The sequence below is a fragment of the Crocuta crocuta genome, unplaced genomic scaffold (assembly GCF_008692635.1).
Source record: "Crocuta crocuta isolate KB4526 unplaced genomic scaffold, BGI_CrCroc_1.0 scaffold45, whole genome shotgun sequence".
NCBI lineage: Eukaryota > Metazoa > Chordata > Mammalia > Carnivora > Hyaenidae > Crocuta > Crocuta crocuta.
In genome coordinates, this window is record NW_027530544.1 from 3,442,321 (window position 1) to 3,457,858 (window position 15,538).

The 15,538-nt window shown below is 44.8% G+C and overlaps 1 protein-coding gene across 1 annotated transcript in view; it reads right to left on the reverse strand.

Annotated features, from left to right (window-relative positions):
- Nucleotides 1-6: 6 nt before the first annotated feature.
- The window catches only part of HEG1 (heart development protein with EGF like domains 1), a 55,700-nt gene continuing 40,168 nt past the window's right edge, over nt 7-15,538 (reverse strand). Inside the window, exons 15-17 of the mRNA XM_077767630.1 lie at nt 8,177-8,264; nt 4,912-5,086; nt 7-2,744 (exon numbers count right to left, since the gene is read on the reverse strand). Of these exons, the coding sequence (XP_077623756.1) occupies nt 2,595-2,744; nt 4,912-5,086; nt 8,177-8,264 (413 nt within the window). The 3' untranslated portion in view covers nt 7-2,594. The remainder of the gene's footprint in view (nt 2,745-4,911; nt 5,087-8,176; nt 8,265-15,538) is intronic.

Genomic DNA, 15,538 nt, shown 5'->3' on the forward strand with positions numbered 1-15,538 from the left:
GGGGGGGGGGGGGGGGGCCCAGCCCTGTCCCCTCAGTCCAGTGGCTGCTGCTGTCCTACTGGGGTTTTGCCCTCAGCCCCCGTAGGGTCCTTTAGGAGGCATTAACTCCAAGCAGGGGCAAAGCAAGCCTCTCCCTTCCTCACTCAGGTGGCAGCTGGCCCTGGATAACGGCCATGCTGTTTGCATACGTTCTTAGACCCTCACGCTTTTGAGATACACTTTCCCAACCCTACAGCCTCCTAGAAATGAGATACATATGAACTTAACATTGTACGGGGCCTCTATTTTTCACAGTAAAAGAAAAACAATTTTCTTAATCCATTTTATGTGCACAAAACGTACTCACAGGAAAGCATTCTTGAAACTCACAGGACACTGTTTTCTCGACTTGGGGATTCTCCCCAAGAATGCTTTTGAGACAGAACACTTCATTTTGTGGAGCTTATAGCTTCTGATCCTGACACAGGAGATGATTTGTCAGCTGTCATGTCATCCAACACCCTTGGCTGAGTTAAGCATGGGAATAGCTCCCCGCCATGGCTCTGGGTCCCGGGGAGGAGCAAGGATCTACACCAAGAGCTGGGAAGCTAGGCTACCTGTGAGGGAGTGCAGGACCTCACGGGTGAGGGGAGTGCAGGACCTCCGAGCTAGATGTGAGACTAGGAGGCACACAGGGCTGTTTGCTTCCTCAGACAGACGCAAGGCCCAAGAATTCGGAGAGATGATGCTCTGAAATGTTAAGTTGGCATCCACCGACAAGAACGGACTTCTTTGCGTATCTCGGGAGATTAAGTGCAACTTAACGACTAAGAAGCATTACACCTGACTTGTGCTCCTGCTGGCAGGCTGCTGGTGGTTCGTGGAGACCATGGGACACGGGAGTTTACACTTAAAACTGTTAGGACGAGGGTTACCTAAGAATAAGGATTAGATACATTCTGAAAAGAGATCTCTGAAGAAACAACTACACCCAAGACTGAACTGTCCCCAAAGGCTACACCGCTTCCAGAAATGTGGGTGCCACGGAGCTCTGAGCTTCAGGGTGGGAACAATTCTTTCACCACTGTGTTTTCATCCCCAAACAGGAGCTTTTCAAAGCAGATGACGAGAACAATCGTGGTTCCCCAAGCAGCAGTTACAGACACTGAGCACGGGGTATGCCCCCTCCTCACAGGACCCATGCCGCAGGCATAATAAATAAGACATGTGGAATTTCCTTCCCAAAAGCAAACTCTCAACTCCTTAACTGGCCCGCAAGTCTGTAGTTCTCCGATGCTGACTGAAATTATGTTTCTGGAGGGAACTATGCAGTAGTTAGTATAAAGAGGTACAAATTACTGCATGAGTGAAAATAAGTTATTTCTTCAGTGAATAAACAGCTTTTGAGCAGGTTTGAAAGTTTGCACTGAGTCGGTGGACAAGATCCGGGATACGGAGAAGCTGCACTGGCAGGGAAACAGACTCAGGGACGAGTGGCTCTGTCCCAGCTCCCTAGTCTTCCTCAGGAATCCACATGGCTTCCCAAAGCACTGGGGTTTCGGGAAATTGAACATGCCCCGTCAGCCTACTCCTCTCACTGCATTCAGCTGCGGGGACTCCAAGCTGCTTTTCCGTCAATGGAAAATACCTCTCAGCCCCAAGCTGCATTCTGTTTCTACTGCACATACATAGTAGTTCAAAGGTTGGGGGCGGGGGGGCGAGGCACACAGGGACGAGGAGTCCCCCACCAGGGCCCTGACCCAGCGCCTGGGCCCACTGCTGGGCCTCACCACAGGCAGCGGGGTGCCTCTACTGAAAACCACGTGGAACTTGTTTTGCCCCGATCCAGACTTACTTGGAAAAGTGGGATTTAATTGCAGAGGGAAAAAGTGATCCTAAATAAACGTGTCACCTTGACTAAAAAACAAAGTGGAGTGTGTGCCATGTCTCATAAATTTTAGTCCCTCATTTTGAGGGTGGGCTTGGAAACTGCAGAAGACGCAGAAGCCTATGAACATTCTGTACATTCCCCATAGCATCTCCAAACCTTAGTGATGTGTTCAGCATCGTCATCTGTTGTTTAGCATGTAGATACTGGGCAGGAAAACAACGAAAGAGCCAGTACTCTGCCATAAATTAATCACCACCCAGCTGAGGCCTATGGAAGTGTCTAAGGAAGAGAGGCCTTCTTTCTGGAACAGTCTTGAAACAAATCCGAAAGGAGACCTCCCTCCCCAATTTACTAAAGTGCAAACTGAGAAGACTGGGTCCTGGTGAAGGTGCCTGACCATGTGCCCTGGCTAATAGTCAACCCTCGGCCAGTGGTGGCTGCTGAACTCAGAGACTCCTGGTACCGGCCCACGTTCATGTTCACAGTAACGGCGAAGGTGCCTAAGGAGCAGCCCTCAGTTCCACGTCCCCGCATCCATCAGTCCCCTTCCGCTGTGGCCATGCCCCTCACGCCTGTCTTGCTTCCTGCTTGCCATTCACGTGTGGCTCCGCGAGTCCTGGGAGCAGCCAGTATTCGCGGGGCGCCCCTGGTACAGTCCTCCGACCGAGTAGCTGAGGTTCCACAAGATGCTCAGAGCAGTGGGCCCTCCCTCTCTCTTCCGCACTTAGAAATAGTCTCTTCTCCTGCTCTCATCACTGATGAAAGATGGGTTATACTGTCCAGGGAAGATGCATGAGTGCCGTGATCCCGGCAGTCCAGTGTAGGCCGGGTAGAGTCCATTTCGTTCAAGTTCAGGATTCCTTACACTTGTGGGCTGGTGGCCAGAAAGAAAAGAAGAAAAGTCAACTTATTGTTCGTGGATTTAAATTTAAAGTGTGTGTGTGTGTTTTTTTTTTTTTTTTTTAAAGAATAGTGCTATGTTTTAACAAACCTAAGACGTAGGCAGCTAAACAGAGCAGAGCAGGGTCCCACCTAGAAGTCAGGACCTCCCCAGGCCCTCGCTTCATGAAACCTGGGATATTTTTGCCTCCATTTTATTCTTTCTTTTCTTTTTTTTTTAAGTGGACTCCACGTGGAGCCCGTGCAGGGCTTGAACTCACGACCTGAGCTGAGCTCAACACCTGAGCTGAGATCAGGAGTCGGACACTTAACTGACTGTACCACCCAGGTGCCCCTGCCTAGATTTTAAACGGAGGTTTAGAAAAGAAAAAAAAAGTATCAAGGGGAGTCCAGCGATTTTAGACCCACATAGCAAAAGACTTGGGCTAATTATCATCAATATTATTACCTAATTACTACCAGCTGTGTCTGTCTCTGTGGCGCACAATGGTTTTAAATCCTCCCTGGCATTTAGCAGGGCACTACCGTCTCTGCCGTGAATGGAGAGTTGACTTTTGCAAGGTCATATGTCACCTGTCAAAGGTGGAGTTAGGACCTCGGAGCAGGAGGCCAACGGGGATTCTCAGGTGTCTCTGACCAGATCCTAGCATGACTTACCTATCTGGTGTGCAGAAGAGGCCCCCAAGGAATGACATGGCTACTTTGAGGAGGCCCTCACTGAGGACTACCAGGAGGAAATGCTTGTCTGGCAGAAATAAAACACTGGATACAGCCTACAACGAATGTGAATCCTAGGGGTGCCCAAAGTACACCTGAGAGCGCTGTGAGGACAGCCTTCCCAGGTGACAGCTTCATGCCATAAGCGTAGGCGCTGCTCCGACAGGCTGCTCAGTCTATTTCTGAAATGCAGATGCGGCTGGTCTAAGTTCTTGATGGCATCTATGTAAGGCAACTCTTGAGCTAACTCCATGGAAACGAAGAGGAGTCGGTCCTACGACACCGCGGCTTTGTTTGTCCCTGTGAGATCTCACCATGCTGGGGTGAAGAGTCCCTAGTAAAACGTGCCGGTGCGCGGGCACACTTGGGTCAGGCCTCTGGTTGGTTAGCAGATACCGCAGACACATGGCTGCAGTTATTAGAGTGAAAGGACTTCCCAGACCGAGAAGGAAGCAAAGCATCTATGCAGAAACATTCATGGGAACGTTTCAACCAGCGCTGTTTGTGTCTATGTTTGTTTCCCCTTCTTTCTTCTTGTTCTTCCTCCAGTTTCAAGTTCTTCAAAGGGTCCATTGTAACAACAGCGTCCTTAGCGTGAACCCCTCCTGTCCAAAGTCTGAAGCCTCACAGTCAGTCCCCATAGCAACCAGAGGTGCTGTGACTTCCGTCACAGTATTGCCTAGTGCTATTAAGTCCCCATGGGGCAAGATTTCGTGTTTATTGCTACCTCAGACAGGCCCATGCGGGATGAGAAGTCACCTACGTCTGTTTACCTTTCAGCTCAGAGAGCCCCATTTGTGTTTGCTGGAGGGCTGAGGCAGCGTGATGTGAAATGAACCAGGCAGCACATGGGAATTAGACCGGGGTTATTCAATGTGGGACAGAAGGAGCAAAGGTTCAAGGTAGGCTACCATCTTTCCAAATGATGTAGTCCAGGGCTGGGTGTGGCCGATTATTGAAGACCTACTGGGTGACTACTCTTCTAAACCTCTGAGAAGTGCTTGGTGAGGATGACATTGAATTGTTCCCTTTACACCTGTTTCCAGTCCCCCAGTTCTAACTACCCAAACCTCACAGGAGGGAAAGCATGTGTAAGGGCCACGGGCTAAATGTCACCAAACTCTTTCTCTTTCAGTTTCCAATCTTGTAGCTTAAAAGCAAATTTGGTAACAAGAAGGGTTACTGCTACAGCCCAATAAAAGTAATTTGCTCTGTGGAAATATCCTTCATATCTTGATGTCAAAACTAATAAACACCATGCAAATAGGTCGTAGGTAAACTGAATATTAAATTATGTAAATAAGAGGCTCATGCCACCATTCTCTTTAACCCTTAACTGGCTGTAGCATCTTTACCACAAAACACAATCCTCACCCTCTCAAGGGAACCGGAACCTGAGCTGCACCGGGTGCAGGGATACGCACCGAGTAATACACATCCGTCATCTGGAGGAGGTTTTTGGTGCTTCCATTCTCATGCATCTCGATAGCTTCTCGGCCCCAGTCTTGTGAGCGAGGGTTCTTGGGGTACTCAGCATAGGGGGACATTTGAAAATCTCCACTTTTGAAGATGAGTTTGCTTATGTCATTTTTACTCTTTCTGTGGAATGAAAAATATTTGAGAATTTAAATGAATACATTCTTTAAAGAAATGGTATCTGTGAAAGCATGTTCTATTATTTTAGAAGGTAAAGTAGACTGAAAGCTACATTATATTCTTCTGTAGATGCCCATGAAAAATGGTATTATTATTATTTTTACTGTTTGCCTAAAACAGGTAAAAATGCAGTTAGATGCAAAAAAAAAAATGCAAAACAAAACAAAACAAATCTTCCCACCTGAAGGGACAGGTTACCAGGGACAGAGAGGACGAACACAGCTGCAATGAAGCAGTGAAGCAGACAGTCTCTTCTGGGGACAGAGGTTGTTGCATCACAGGGGAGCCAGGGAAATCAGAGTCTTAAATTCCCAGAATGCTGGAGCCAAAGGGCCTTTAGGATTCTTCAGTCCAGTGCTTCCAAACCTGCCTGAGCACCAGAATGCACATGGAAGCTTCTAGATCACACCAAGATTTATTAAAAGGAGGAGCTCTGGGGATGAGACAGCTCTGGCTTTGCGAAAAGATAAGACTTGTTCCTCAGGTCATGTTTTGCTACTGGCAAAGCTGGGACTACAGTTCAGGCCTTCTGCTTCACCAGCAAATGCCCTTTTACCACGTGAAGTTACTTCACAGACCATAAAAATGGGATGTTTCATCTGCCAAAAATGCCCACCTGTTTATATTACCCACACATATCCTCCTTTCAGCAGGTTAGGGAAAGCCCAGGGTAAGTTCCCTACTTGTGGGGTTCACTGGCTAGAAACGGTTGAAATACGTGTGATTCGGGGCACCTGGGTGGCCCAGTCGGGTAAGCGTCAGACTCTTGGTTTTGGCTCAGGTCATGCTGTCACAGTTCATGGGATCAAGCCCCACGTCAGGCTCTGTGCTGGCAGCACGGGACCTGCTTGGGATTCTCTCTCCCTCTCTCTCTCTCTGCCCCTCCCCTGCTCTCTCTCTCTCTCAAAAAAAAAAAAAAAATTAAAAAAAAAAGAAGAAAAAACTATGTGTGATTCACATATCAAATGGTCTTAGGATCAGACTTTTTTGTTTACATTGGTCCTGGGTAAGATATTCTGAAGTTTCTTCCTGGTTACCTCACTTTCCTATAAATAAATTTTCTCGGAAGGCACGAAATGACTCAGGGTCATAAAACCAAATGTCCAGCATGTGGCTTAGGCGTTGTCCCTTCTCACATGTTCAGAACAGACCTGCCACTGTGTTGCTCCCTGGAGGGCAGGGCATCCGGTTTCAAACAATGACTTACTAATTCACAGTCACCTTCCCTTTGTCGCCCATGGTCACAGCCTCCTTCTCTAGCAAATATGAGACTTAGCAAATATGGACTCTTAGCAAATATAAGACTTCTGTCCTCTTAACGTTTAATTTCTCTAGCTTCTAGTCTCATACCCAGGATTTTATTTCCATTCATACAGTTTGTTTTTGATGATTTGGTGGTAACTTTGTAAATGACAGGCAAAGGACCGCGTTCCTGGATGGGCAGTTAGGGCAAATGGCTCTCTGCAGCCTTTCTAGAAGGTGAAGGATATCTTAAAATGTCCTCCATGTCAATGGTTGAAAAGATAACTTGCTATTTTGGTAAGTGCCATCCATCTTCTACGTCAGAGAAATTCCTGCCATTTATAATCATCTAAATCAAAGGTCATAATTTTCCCTTATCTGACTAGATAATCACCGAGAATCCAACTCCTTCCTTTCTCTTCCTTTTCCAGTAGAAACTCAGTCATGCTGGCTTCCGGGAGGCCCAGAGCCAGGTCTAGTGCTGAGCCCTGCTCACCCCATGTGCCTGCTACAAACTGTTTACTGCTAAATTATCTCAGGTGACCCCGCTCATCGTTGTTTCTAAATGTTCCCAAAGTGTACGCGCCAGTGGTCGTAGTATATTCGGACTTGTGCAAACATCATTACAATTTTACAATACTTTCATCACCCCAAAAAGAAACCCCTTACTCCTTAGCCGTTCCTCCCCACTCCCCCTCCACCCCAGACCCAGACAACCACTAATCTACTTTCTATCTCTATTAGATTTGCCGATTTTGAACATTTCATATAAATGGAATCATACAGTAGGCGGTCTTTTGTGACTGACTTCTTTCACTTAATATTTTCAAAGTTCACGAATCTTATAGCTTGTGTCTATACTACGCTCCATGTTATGGTTGAATAATATTCCATCATGTGGATATATCCCATCTTGCCTATCTATACCTCAGATGGTAGATATTGGGGTTATTTTCACCTTTTGGCTCTGACGAATAATGCTGCTATGAACACTCATGTACATGGTTCTGTGTAGACACACATATTCAGTTCTCTGGGTAGATACCTCAGAGTGGAGGGGCTGGGTTAAATGGCAACAGTGTGGTTAACTTTCTGAGGAACTGCCAGGCTTTTTCAGAGGCTACACCATTGTATGTTTCCACCAGCAGAATGTGAGCATTCTGACCTCTCCACATCCTCACCAATATTTGGTATTTTCTTTTTTTTTAATAGCCCTCTTAGTGGGTGCAAAGTGATATCTAATGGCAATTTTGTTTGCATTTCCCCAAGGCTAATGATACTGAGCATTCTTTCATGTGCCTCCCGGCCATATGCTTATCTCCTTTGGCAATGTCTATTCAAGTTGTTTGCCCATTTCTAAATTAGGTTGCGTTTTCATTATTGAGTTGTAAGAATTCTTTATCTATTCTAGATACATGTCCCTTATTAGACATATGGCTTTCAAACACTTTCTCCTGTTCAGTGGGTTGTGTTTTCATTTTCCTGATAGTGTTCTTTGAAGCACAGAAGTTTTTAATTTTGATGAAGTCCAATCTATCACTTTTTTGTTGCTTGTGCTTTTGCGTATTCCTTTTTTAGTAAAGGAAATAAAGTACCTACCATTTGCTGTCCTTTTCTTCGCTCCGTGGCACTACCTCTCATGAATTTCCCTTTCTCCTTTTTTTCATGATTCAGTCATATGATTTAATACTGTGAACCACCCCTAACGTTCTTTAAAAGAGTAAAAACTGACCTGTGCTTAGCAGAGGCAAGAGAGGCAAGAGAATTAGAATGTGAACCCCCATCACTCACCGGCAGCAGGTAACAATCAGCGCAATGCCTAGAATAAGGAGAAGCCCGCCTCCTGCTGCTGCAATCACCACGGTGATCAGCTGATAGGCTAAACAGGTTGAAAAAGGACAAAAATGGACAGGTAAGAGGTAATAAATAAATAAATGAATACAAAGGAGTTGTTCCTTCCCCAGCCCATAGCTATCCCCAGGCCTCAGATGGAGACCTTGCCTTTCATTCTTAGGCCCCTAGTAAGGGCTCCTCATGGCTAGCTCCTCATTTTCTCTGTAGGAGAACAGCCCAGTATACTACCCCAAATAATCCTCGTTGAGCTGATGATTTGTGAGAAACTGCAACACAGGGGTAGCTCTGAAAAGAGCAGGAGTAACCAACCCTTGGGTCACCTGGGTGGTTCAGTCAGTTAAGGGTCTGACAGCTCAGAGCCTAGGGCTGGCTTCAGATTCTGTCTCCCTCTCCCTTTACCCCTCCCCAGCTCATTCTCTCCCTCTCCCTCCCTCCCTCCCTCTCTCCCTCTCCCTCTCTCTCTCTCCCTCCCTCCCTCTCTCTCTTCCCCTCTCTCTCTCTCAAAAATAATAAACATTAAAAACAATTAAAAAGGAAAAAAAGGGCAGGAGTAACCCTTTTGTAAGGGAGATTTACATTAGAAAAGGGGCCTCTACTGGGAAGACTGCTGTGACCAAGGATCACTTTTTCAACAGACAGAACTGGTCTTCCCAGCCAAGCAGGCTTTGTTTACCAAACATTTCTTCCTCTCACCATCACTGGCTTGCCTCCCCTGCCAGTGCGGCCCCTGCTGCCTAGCCCTTTCCTTAGCTCAGAAGGGTATAAAAGCATCAAATATCTGGCTACCTTTGCACCTCCTATCTTTGTGGGGCTCCTATGTGCGTTACACAATTGAAATTGTTTTATTTTTCTCCTGTTAATCTTTTATTGAGGGGAGGGAGGGAGGGTTCTAGAAGGATAGAGGGAAAATTATTTTTCTTCCCCTGCCTACACTGGTTTGAGAAGACTTCTCCTTTCTCAGCCACTCCTAGAATGGTGCATGGATCCCAAATTCTACCTGTAGACCAGCCCCGATGTCACTTTCACTAAAAGAAAACTAAAGGAGATGCAAAAACTAAATTTGTTGGTTTTAATAACTGTTGTAGCATCTAAGATTTTATCCTTCCTAGTTTTTTTTCTCCCTTAAGATGGGTACATTTTCTTATGTGTAAATTATGTCTCCAGTAAAATTCTTTTTAAAAACATGAGTGGAGAAAATAGAAACATTTCTTGGCTACTTCCCACCCTTTGGTATAAATTGTTTTTAATTTTTTTGAATTGATGATGATATAGTAGATATAAAAAGTCTTTATTTGGTTTTAGGTTCTTACTTGTTAAGGTAAAAAGTAAGCAACCCTATATTGTAAGGAATATTACTGGTCAAGTAAGTGTAGAGTTTGGGAATCACTGCAAGAACCATGCTAGGCACCGAGTTGTTCCCTGAATACGTACAAACTGGATTAAACCACCAGATACTGGCAGTCATAGATGTAAGCACACACATAACACATGTAATACACAATATTAACATTTTAATTAATTGGTTTTATACCTACATATTTCTGGCAAAATTATATTTTCAACAAAGTATTCAGGAGCACCTGGGTGGCTCAGTCAGTTAAGCACCTGACTTCAGGTCAGGTTCAGGATCACACGGTTTGTGGGTTTGAGCCCCATGTCAGGTTCTGTGCTGACAGCTCAGAGCCTGGAGCCTGCTTCAGATTCTGTGTCTCCCTCTCTCTATGCCCTACCCCAGCTAGTGCTCTATCTCTATCTCTCTCATAAAAATAAATAAACACTAAAAAAAAAAAAAAAAGTCCATTCAGTATTCAGATTGATTTGTTGTTGTTGTTGTGGAAATATAATTAAAATTATGTTCTCAGGTTGTAAGGTGTAGGATTTTTAAAAAGGGCCAATAACCAGATTTTCGGTAGTAAATTAAGACTGGAACCGTGGTCTCTTAGGTATTCAGGTAAGGTCGAAGTAACATGCATGAGGAGCTGACAGCAAGCAGACTGTGTGATAAAAGCAAATAGAAGCTATCCAATCACATACCTATCATTTATTTAAATAAATAGCACAGAAACCCGATTATCTTGAAAAACCATCAGTATTAAGACCTACAGGAGGCAAAGGCAAACCATGGAATGAGGTAATCCTCTCCCACACCTCCTGACATATGTATTCAAGTTTCACTTTCAACAAAATCTCTTGAATCTGTTGACTTTTCTTTGTCCCAACCAACACCACCCTAAACTGCTATCAACTCTTGACCAGGAAAGGTCAATCACCTCCCAACACTTCTTCCCATGCCCAGTCTTGCTCACTCATTTAAAAGAACAAGTCTGACCAAGCCATTTCTCTGTTTTAAAATCCTACAGTGGCTTCCTTTGTTCCTAATGAAAGGCCGAAGTCTACTCTTGCTTAACCCTCCACACCAAGTTCAAATTTTCCCACTTCCAACAAAAACAAGCAGGCACTCATTTTAGAAGCCACTCTTGCAACTGGCTTCAGTTGTGGCAGAGTCCTCCTTAGAACGAAAGTTGCCTAATATAAACACAGATGGGGGTGTTGGGGGTGGCTTAGTGGGTTAAGCATCCAACTCTTGATTTAGGCTCAGGTCATGATCTCACGGTGAGATTGAGCTCTGTGCTGACAGTGTGAAACCTGCTTGGCATTCTCTCTCTCTGGCCCTCTCCTGCTCACTCTCTCTATCTCTCTCTGTCATAATAAAGAAATAAACAGGGAGGAAGGAAGGAAGGAAGGAAGAAGGAAGGAAGGAAGGAAGGAAGGAAGGAAGGAAGAGAAAGGAAGGAAGGGAGGGAGGGAGGGAGGAAGGAAGGAAGGAAGGAAGGAAAAGGAAGGAAGGAAGGAAGGAAGGAAGAAGAAGGAAAGAAAGAAAGAAAGAAAGAAAGAAAGAAAGAAAGAAAGGCAAGTATTAATGGCCACAAGGAGATCCACCAAAACACTCATAGAAGTTGGCACTGCCTTGGGAAATCATGACTAACTTGTATTTTCTTCTTTGTGCTTTTCTATGCCTCCCAAATGTCATTCGTATACACACACACACACACCCTCCTCTCCATCTAGAAATTTTGGGTATATACATAAACATATATATAATTTATCTTATACATACATATACAATTTTTTAGAGTATGCTCGATGCTCTTTGGCAGTCAGGTCTTATTTATTACTGGGAACTTGTAATGGGTTTCTGGACAAGATAACCTGCAAGTTTTTTCCTCATAACTGCTATCAGGTCAGTTCATGAACTAAACCTAATCTTTTGAACTTAAGACTGACCTTGGATTTATTATGAGGCCACATAATGATGTATAAGAACATGGGATTTGAATAAACAACTATAACGTTTACAGTTTTGTGGGGGTTCTGTTTATTTATTGGGGTGAGACAGAAGGCAATGAGTGCCATCTTAGGCTTGTCCATCCTATCTTTTCTAATATGAAGAGGTTCTCCAGAATAATGAACTTGGAATTCTTAGTCCTACTTTCCCCTTGACATTTGTTGTTATTTCACAGCCTATCTTTTCCTTATTCTTTTCGTAGTTCGATCATAGTTTGCTGCTGCTGTCATTGTTGTTGGGGGCCACTGTGGACCGGGTCTTTCCTATAAGCTACATTTGCCCTTGTTTCTATGCTCATCTGGATGAAAACTACTACTGGATTGTCTGTTTAGGCAGCCCTTCTCTGGGAACGTTCATGCCCCTCATGTGCAGGTTACAGCGGGGGTGGTTAGAGAGGGTCATGCCTGTACGTGTACCACCATCCCTGGCTACAGTCAACTGGTCCAGGAGTAAACACATGATCCAAACTGCATCAGTCAGCTCCTTCCCAGGAATTGCAATTTGGTGAAGAGAGAGAGAGTGTCGGAGAGGGCACACATGCCTTCTCTTTCAAAACGGCTGAATGGGTGACACATACTTAAAGCTGCCTGCTGAGTCTATTCCCAGTCACATTGTCTGGGAAGGAGGGAAAGCCTGCACACGGACACCCACAACAAAGAGCGAAGGTGAGAGACGGAGATGGAGTTATGCTAATGTGTACTCTGAAAAGCAGGCCCCTAACCTCCAGCTGCTGTGGTTCTCCCCGATTCTTACGCCTTCTGACCCTGGAATTCCGTGATAGACCCCAGGATCCTTCCAATAAAATGTCTTTTGTTGCTTAAGCTAGTGAGGCTTATTTACTCCAGAAGAACCTTAGCCAGTGGTGATACTGTGATTTACAATGAGAAATATATATTTGGTCTTACCCCCTTCCTGGCACAGAGTTCTTAAAACCCTTGCAATTTCCTAAGTAAAGAGAACAGAGAGGTGTCTTTTGTTATGCTAATGAGGTGACTTTTGGAAAGCATCTGGGGATGGGGGGCTGGTTGCCTGGAGAATCAACCATGTGATTAGAGGGCTGGAACTTTCGCCATCCCCTGACCTCTGGGAAGGTTGAATTCATCAGTGGCCAAGGACTTAGTCAATCATGCCAATGTAGTAAAGCCTCCATAACATCCCAAAAAGACAGAGTTCACAGTTTCTGGGCAAATGAACATGCAGAGAGTTGGCGAGAGTGGCTCCCTGGAAGAGCACATGGAAACCCCTCAACCTTGCCCTGGGCCTTGCTCTATATGCCTCTTCCATCTGGCTGTTCATGTGTTACATCTTTTTATAACAAACCAGTGATCTAGTGAGTAAACTATTTGAGTTCTGTTTATTAGCAAATTAATCCACCCCAAGGAGGGTCTTATGTGAACCACTGATCCACAGCTGGTTGGTCAGAAGTGTAGGTGACAGGCACCTGGACTTGCAGTTGGGATCTGATGAAGAAGGGGAGACAGTCTAATGGGGCTGAGCCTTTAACCTGTGGGATCTGATGCTGTCTCCAGGTAGATCATGTCAGAAGTAAGTTAAGCACTTGGTGGCATGGAAAAAACACACATGTCACAAGGGGTGTCAGAATTGAACCAACCCATACACCTTCTTTTATAACTCTTGAACCCATTACAGATTTATCTAGGTGGCCACATTCGTTTTATTTTAAAATTCATTCAGTTGTCCCCATGTCCTCCCTCACTGAGCTCATTAGTAATGCATGGTTAAACTTTTGCCTTTAAAATCTTTCCATTCCTCTTGCATCAGCTTGGCTTCTGTTTACAGCATTCTTCTTCTTGTCTGTGGCTTGTGAAACGTGTCTTTCTCACATCTTTAGGCTGTATGTGGCCATACCCAAGAGTAGATACAGAGCAGTATTCTCTCCCAAGCCCTACTTCCTTTCCGTCTGACATTGCGTGAGATGTTGGCTTCAAGGGGAATGAGATTTCCAGATGACTTCTGGACAACTAATTATCTTTTCTCATTCCTAAGCAGTTTAGTCCTGTTATCCTGCATGTTTGTTATGAGTAACTGACTCCTGCCAACACACAGCATTTCCACTGGTGCGGATCATTTTAAAGCTCAGTGTAACAACAGAGTGAATTCACTAAAAGATACTTTATACAATGGTCACCAGATGGTGGGATGGGTGGGAAGTCAATGTAGATCTTTAAGCTGAATGTTCTGGTTTCACTGGAAGCGGAGGAAGAGGATCATATGTGGGAAAATGGGCTCTAAAGCCTCCTGGCCATGTCAAGAGGCTGGTGGGGAAGGAGTCTCCACTGAAGAAGGAACACAGGACCTTTGAACAGAAAGAGTGACCTACAAAAAGGCATGCTGTGAGGGGCGCCTGGCTGGCTCAGTCAGTTAAGCTTCGGACTTTGCCTCAGGTAACGGTCTCATGACTTGTGGGTTTGGGCCCCGCATCATCGGGCTCTGTGCTGACAGCCCAGAGCCTGGAGCCTGCTTCGGATTCTGTGTGTGTGTCTCTCTCTGCCCCTCCCCTGCTCATGCCCTGTCTCTTTCTTTCTCTCTCTCTCAAAAAATAAATAAATAAATAAATAAATAAATAAATAAATAAAATTTTTTTAAAGGCATGTTGTGAACATAAAAGAGGGATGGGTAAAAATGTCTGCAGCCAGACAAAGGTAATCTAAGAAAATTATGCGAGTTCTGTAATCACAAAGTGACAATAACCACAAAAAAGAAAAATGGCTTAGAGGATGGGAATATAAAAAAAGACATTAAAGAGGTAGTAAGAGAGAAATGGTATATCTGCAGAGTAGAATTCCATAGTTATGGAAAGTGACCTTATAAAATTATGTAAATGAAAACACTGCACAGCCTACTAGGTTTAAAAACAGGTTACAAAACAGTATATGTATACAAAGCAGAAAGATGCACATATACGTACTTCTGGAAAGATAGAAAACCAGGGCTTCTCAACCTTTAATATGTGTGTAAATCTGCATATTAATCAAATAGAGGGGTCTGGTTAAAATTCAGATTCTGACTCTGTAGGTCTGGAGTGGAGAGGCCTGAAAAGCTACATTTCCCATAAGCTCAGGGGGGTCCTGTGGGCCACACTTAGCAGCAAGGGTAGATGCCAAGGTATTAACAGTGGTGCGGATCATTTTAGGGGTTTAATAGGTGATGAGAGTGTTTACTGTAGTTTCCTTCTTCCCTCACCTCCTATCTATTTTCTAATTAACTGGAGTTAAAAAATGAAACTTAGTGGGCACAAGTTATTTTATATTATGAAAAAACAAAATTAATTGATTGTAAAAAGAGAAAAGAGGTGAAGCAAACCAAGATGGTGTGGGAAGTGCAAGGAGGAGTCCATGTAAAATCCAAGCAAAGGAGGAAATGAGGGCACCTGAGGAAAGGTGGGGCAGAAGGAGAAGCAGGGGCATCTCTGTTGACAGTCTGTAAGAGAATTCTGCGGCCAGTACAAGTGCTAGAAGGCAGAATTGTTGGGATCTGTGGTATGAACAGGTCTCTGTTTATTGGACATAGAAAGAAAAGAAAAAGGAGTGCAGTGACAGGTGCGGACTTGAGCTGCAGGGTGAATGCAGGGGTGCAGGTGGCCCCACCAGGTGCTTGTGGGAGTCCAGCTGGGCCCGTGCTACCTCTGAGATGTAAGGGTTTGCAAGAAGGGCTCATCCTGACCTCTGCAGCTTGAAGGATGTTCCCTATAAGGATCAGGAAATGAAATCTGCCCATAACTCGAAAGCTAACAGAAACTTTCAGAAAGGCAGGTCACAAGTTATGCCTAAACCCAGAATGTAGCCAGGTGGGATGACTTCCAGGAATGTAGGAGTGAGGGAATCTCAAGATTAGGCTAAGCAAACCTGAGCCCTCCACCTCACTGGGCTTCGGTAGATCGTGGCCCCAAGAAGTCTGCAGAGAAAAACATTTCTTGCCTGCAAAGAATCTAG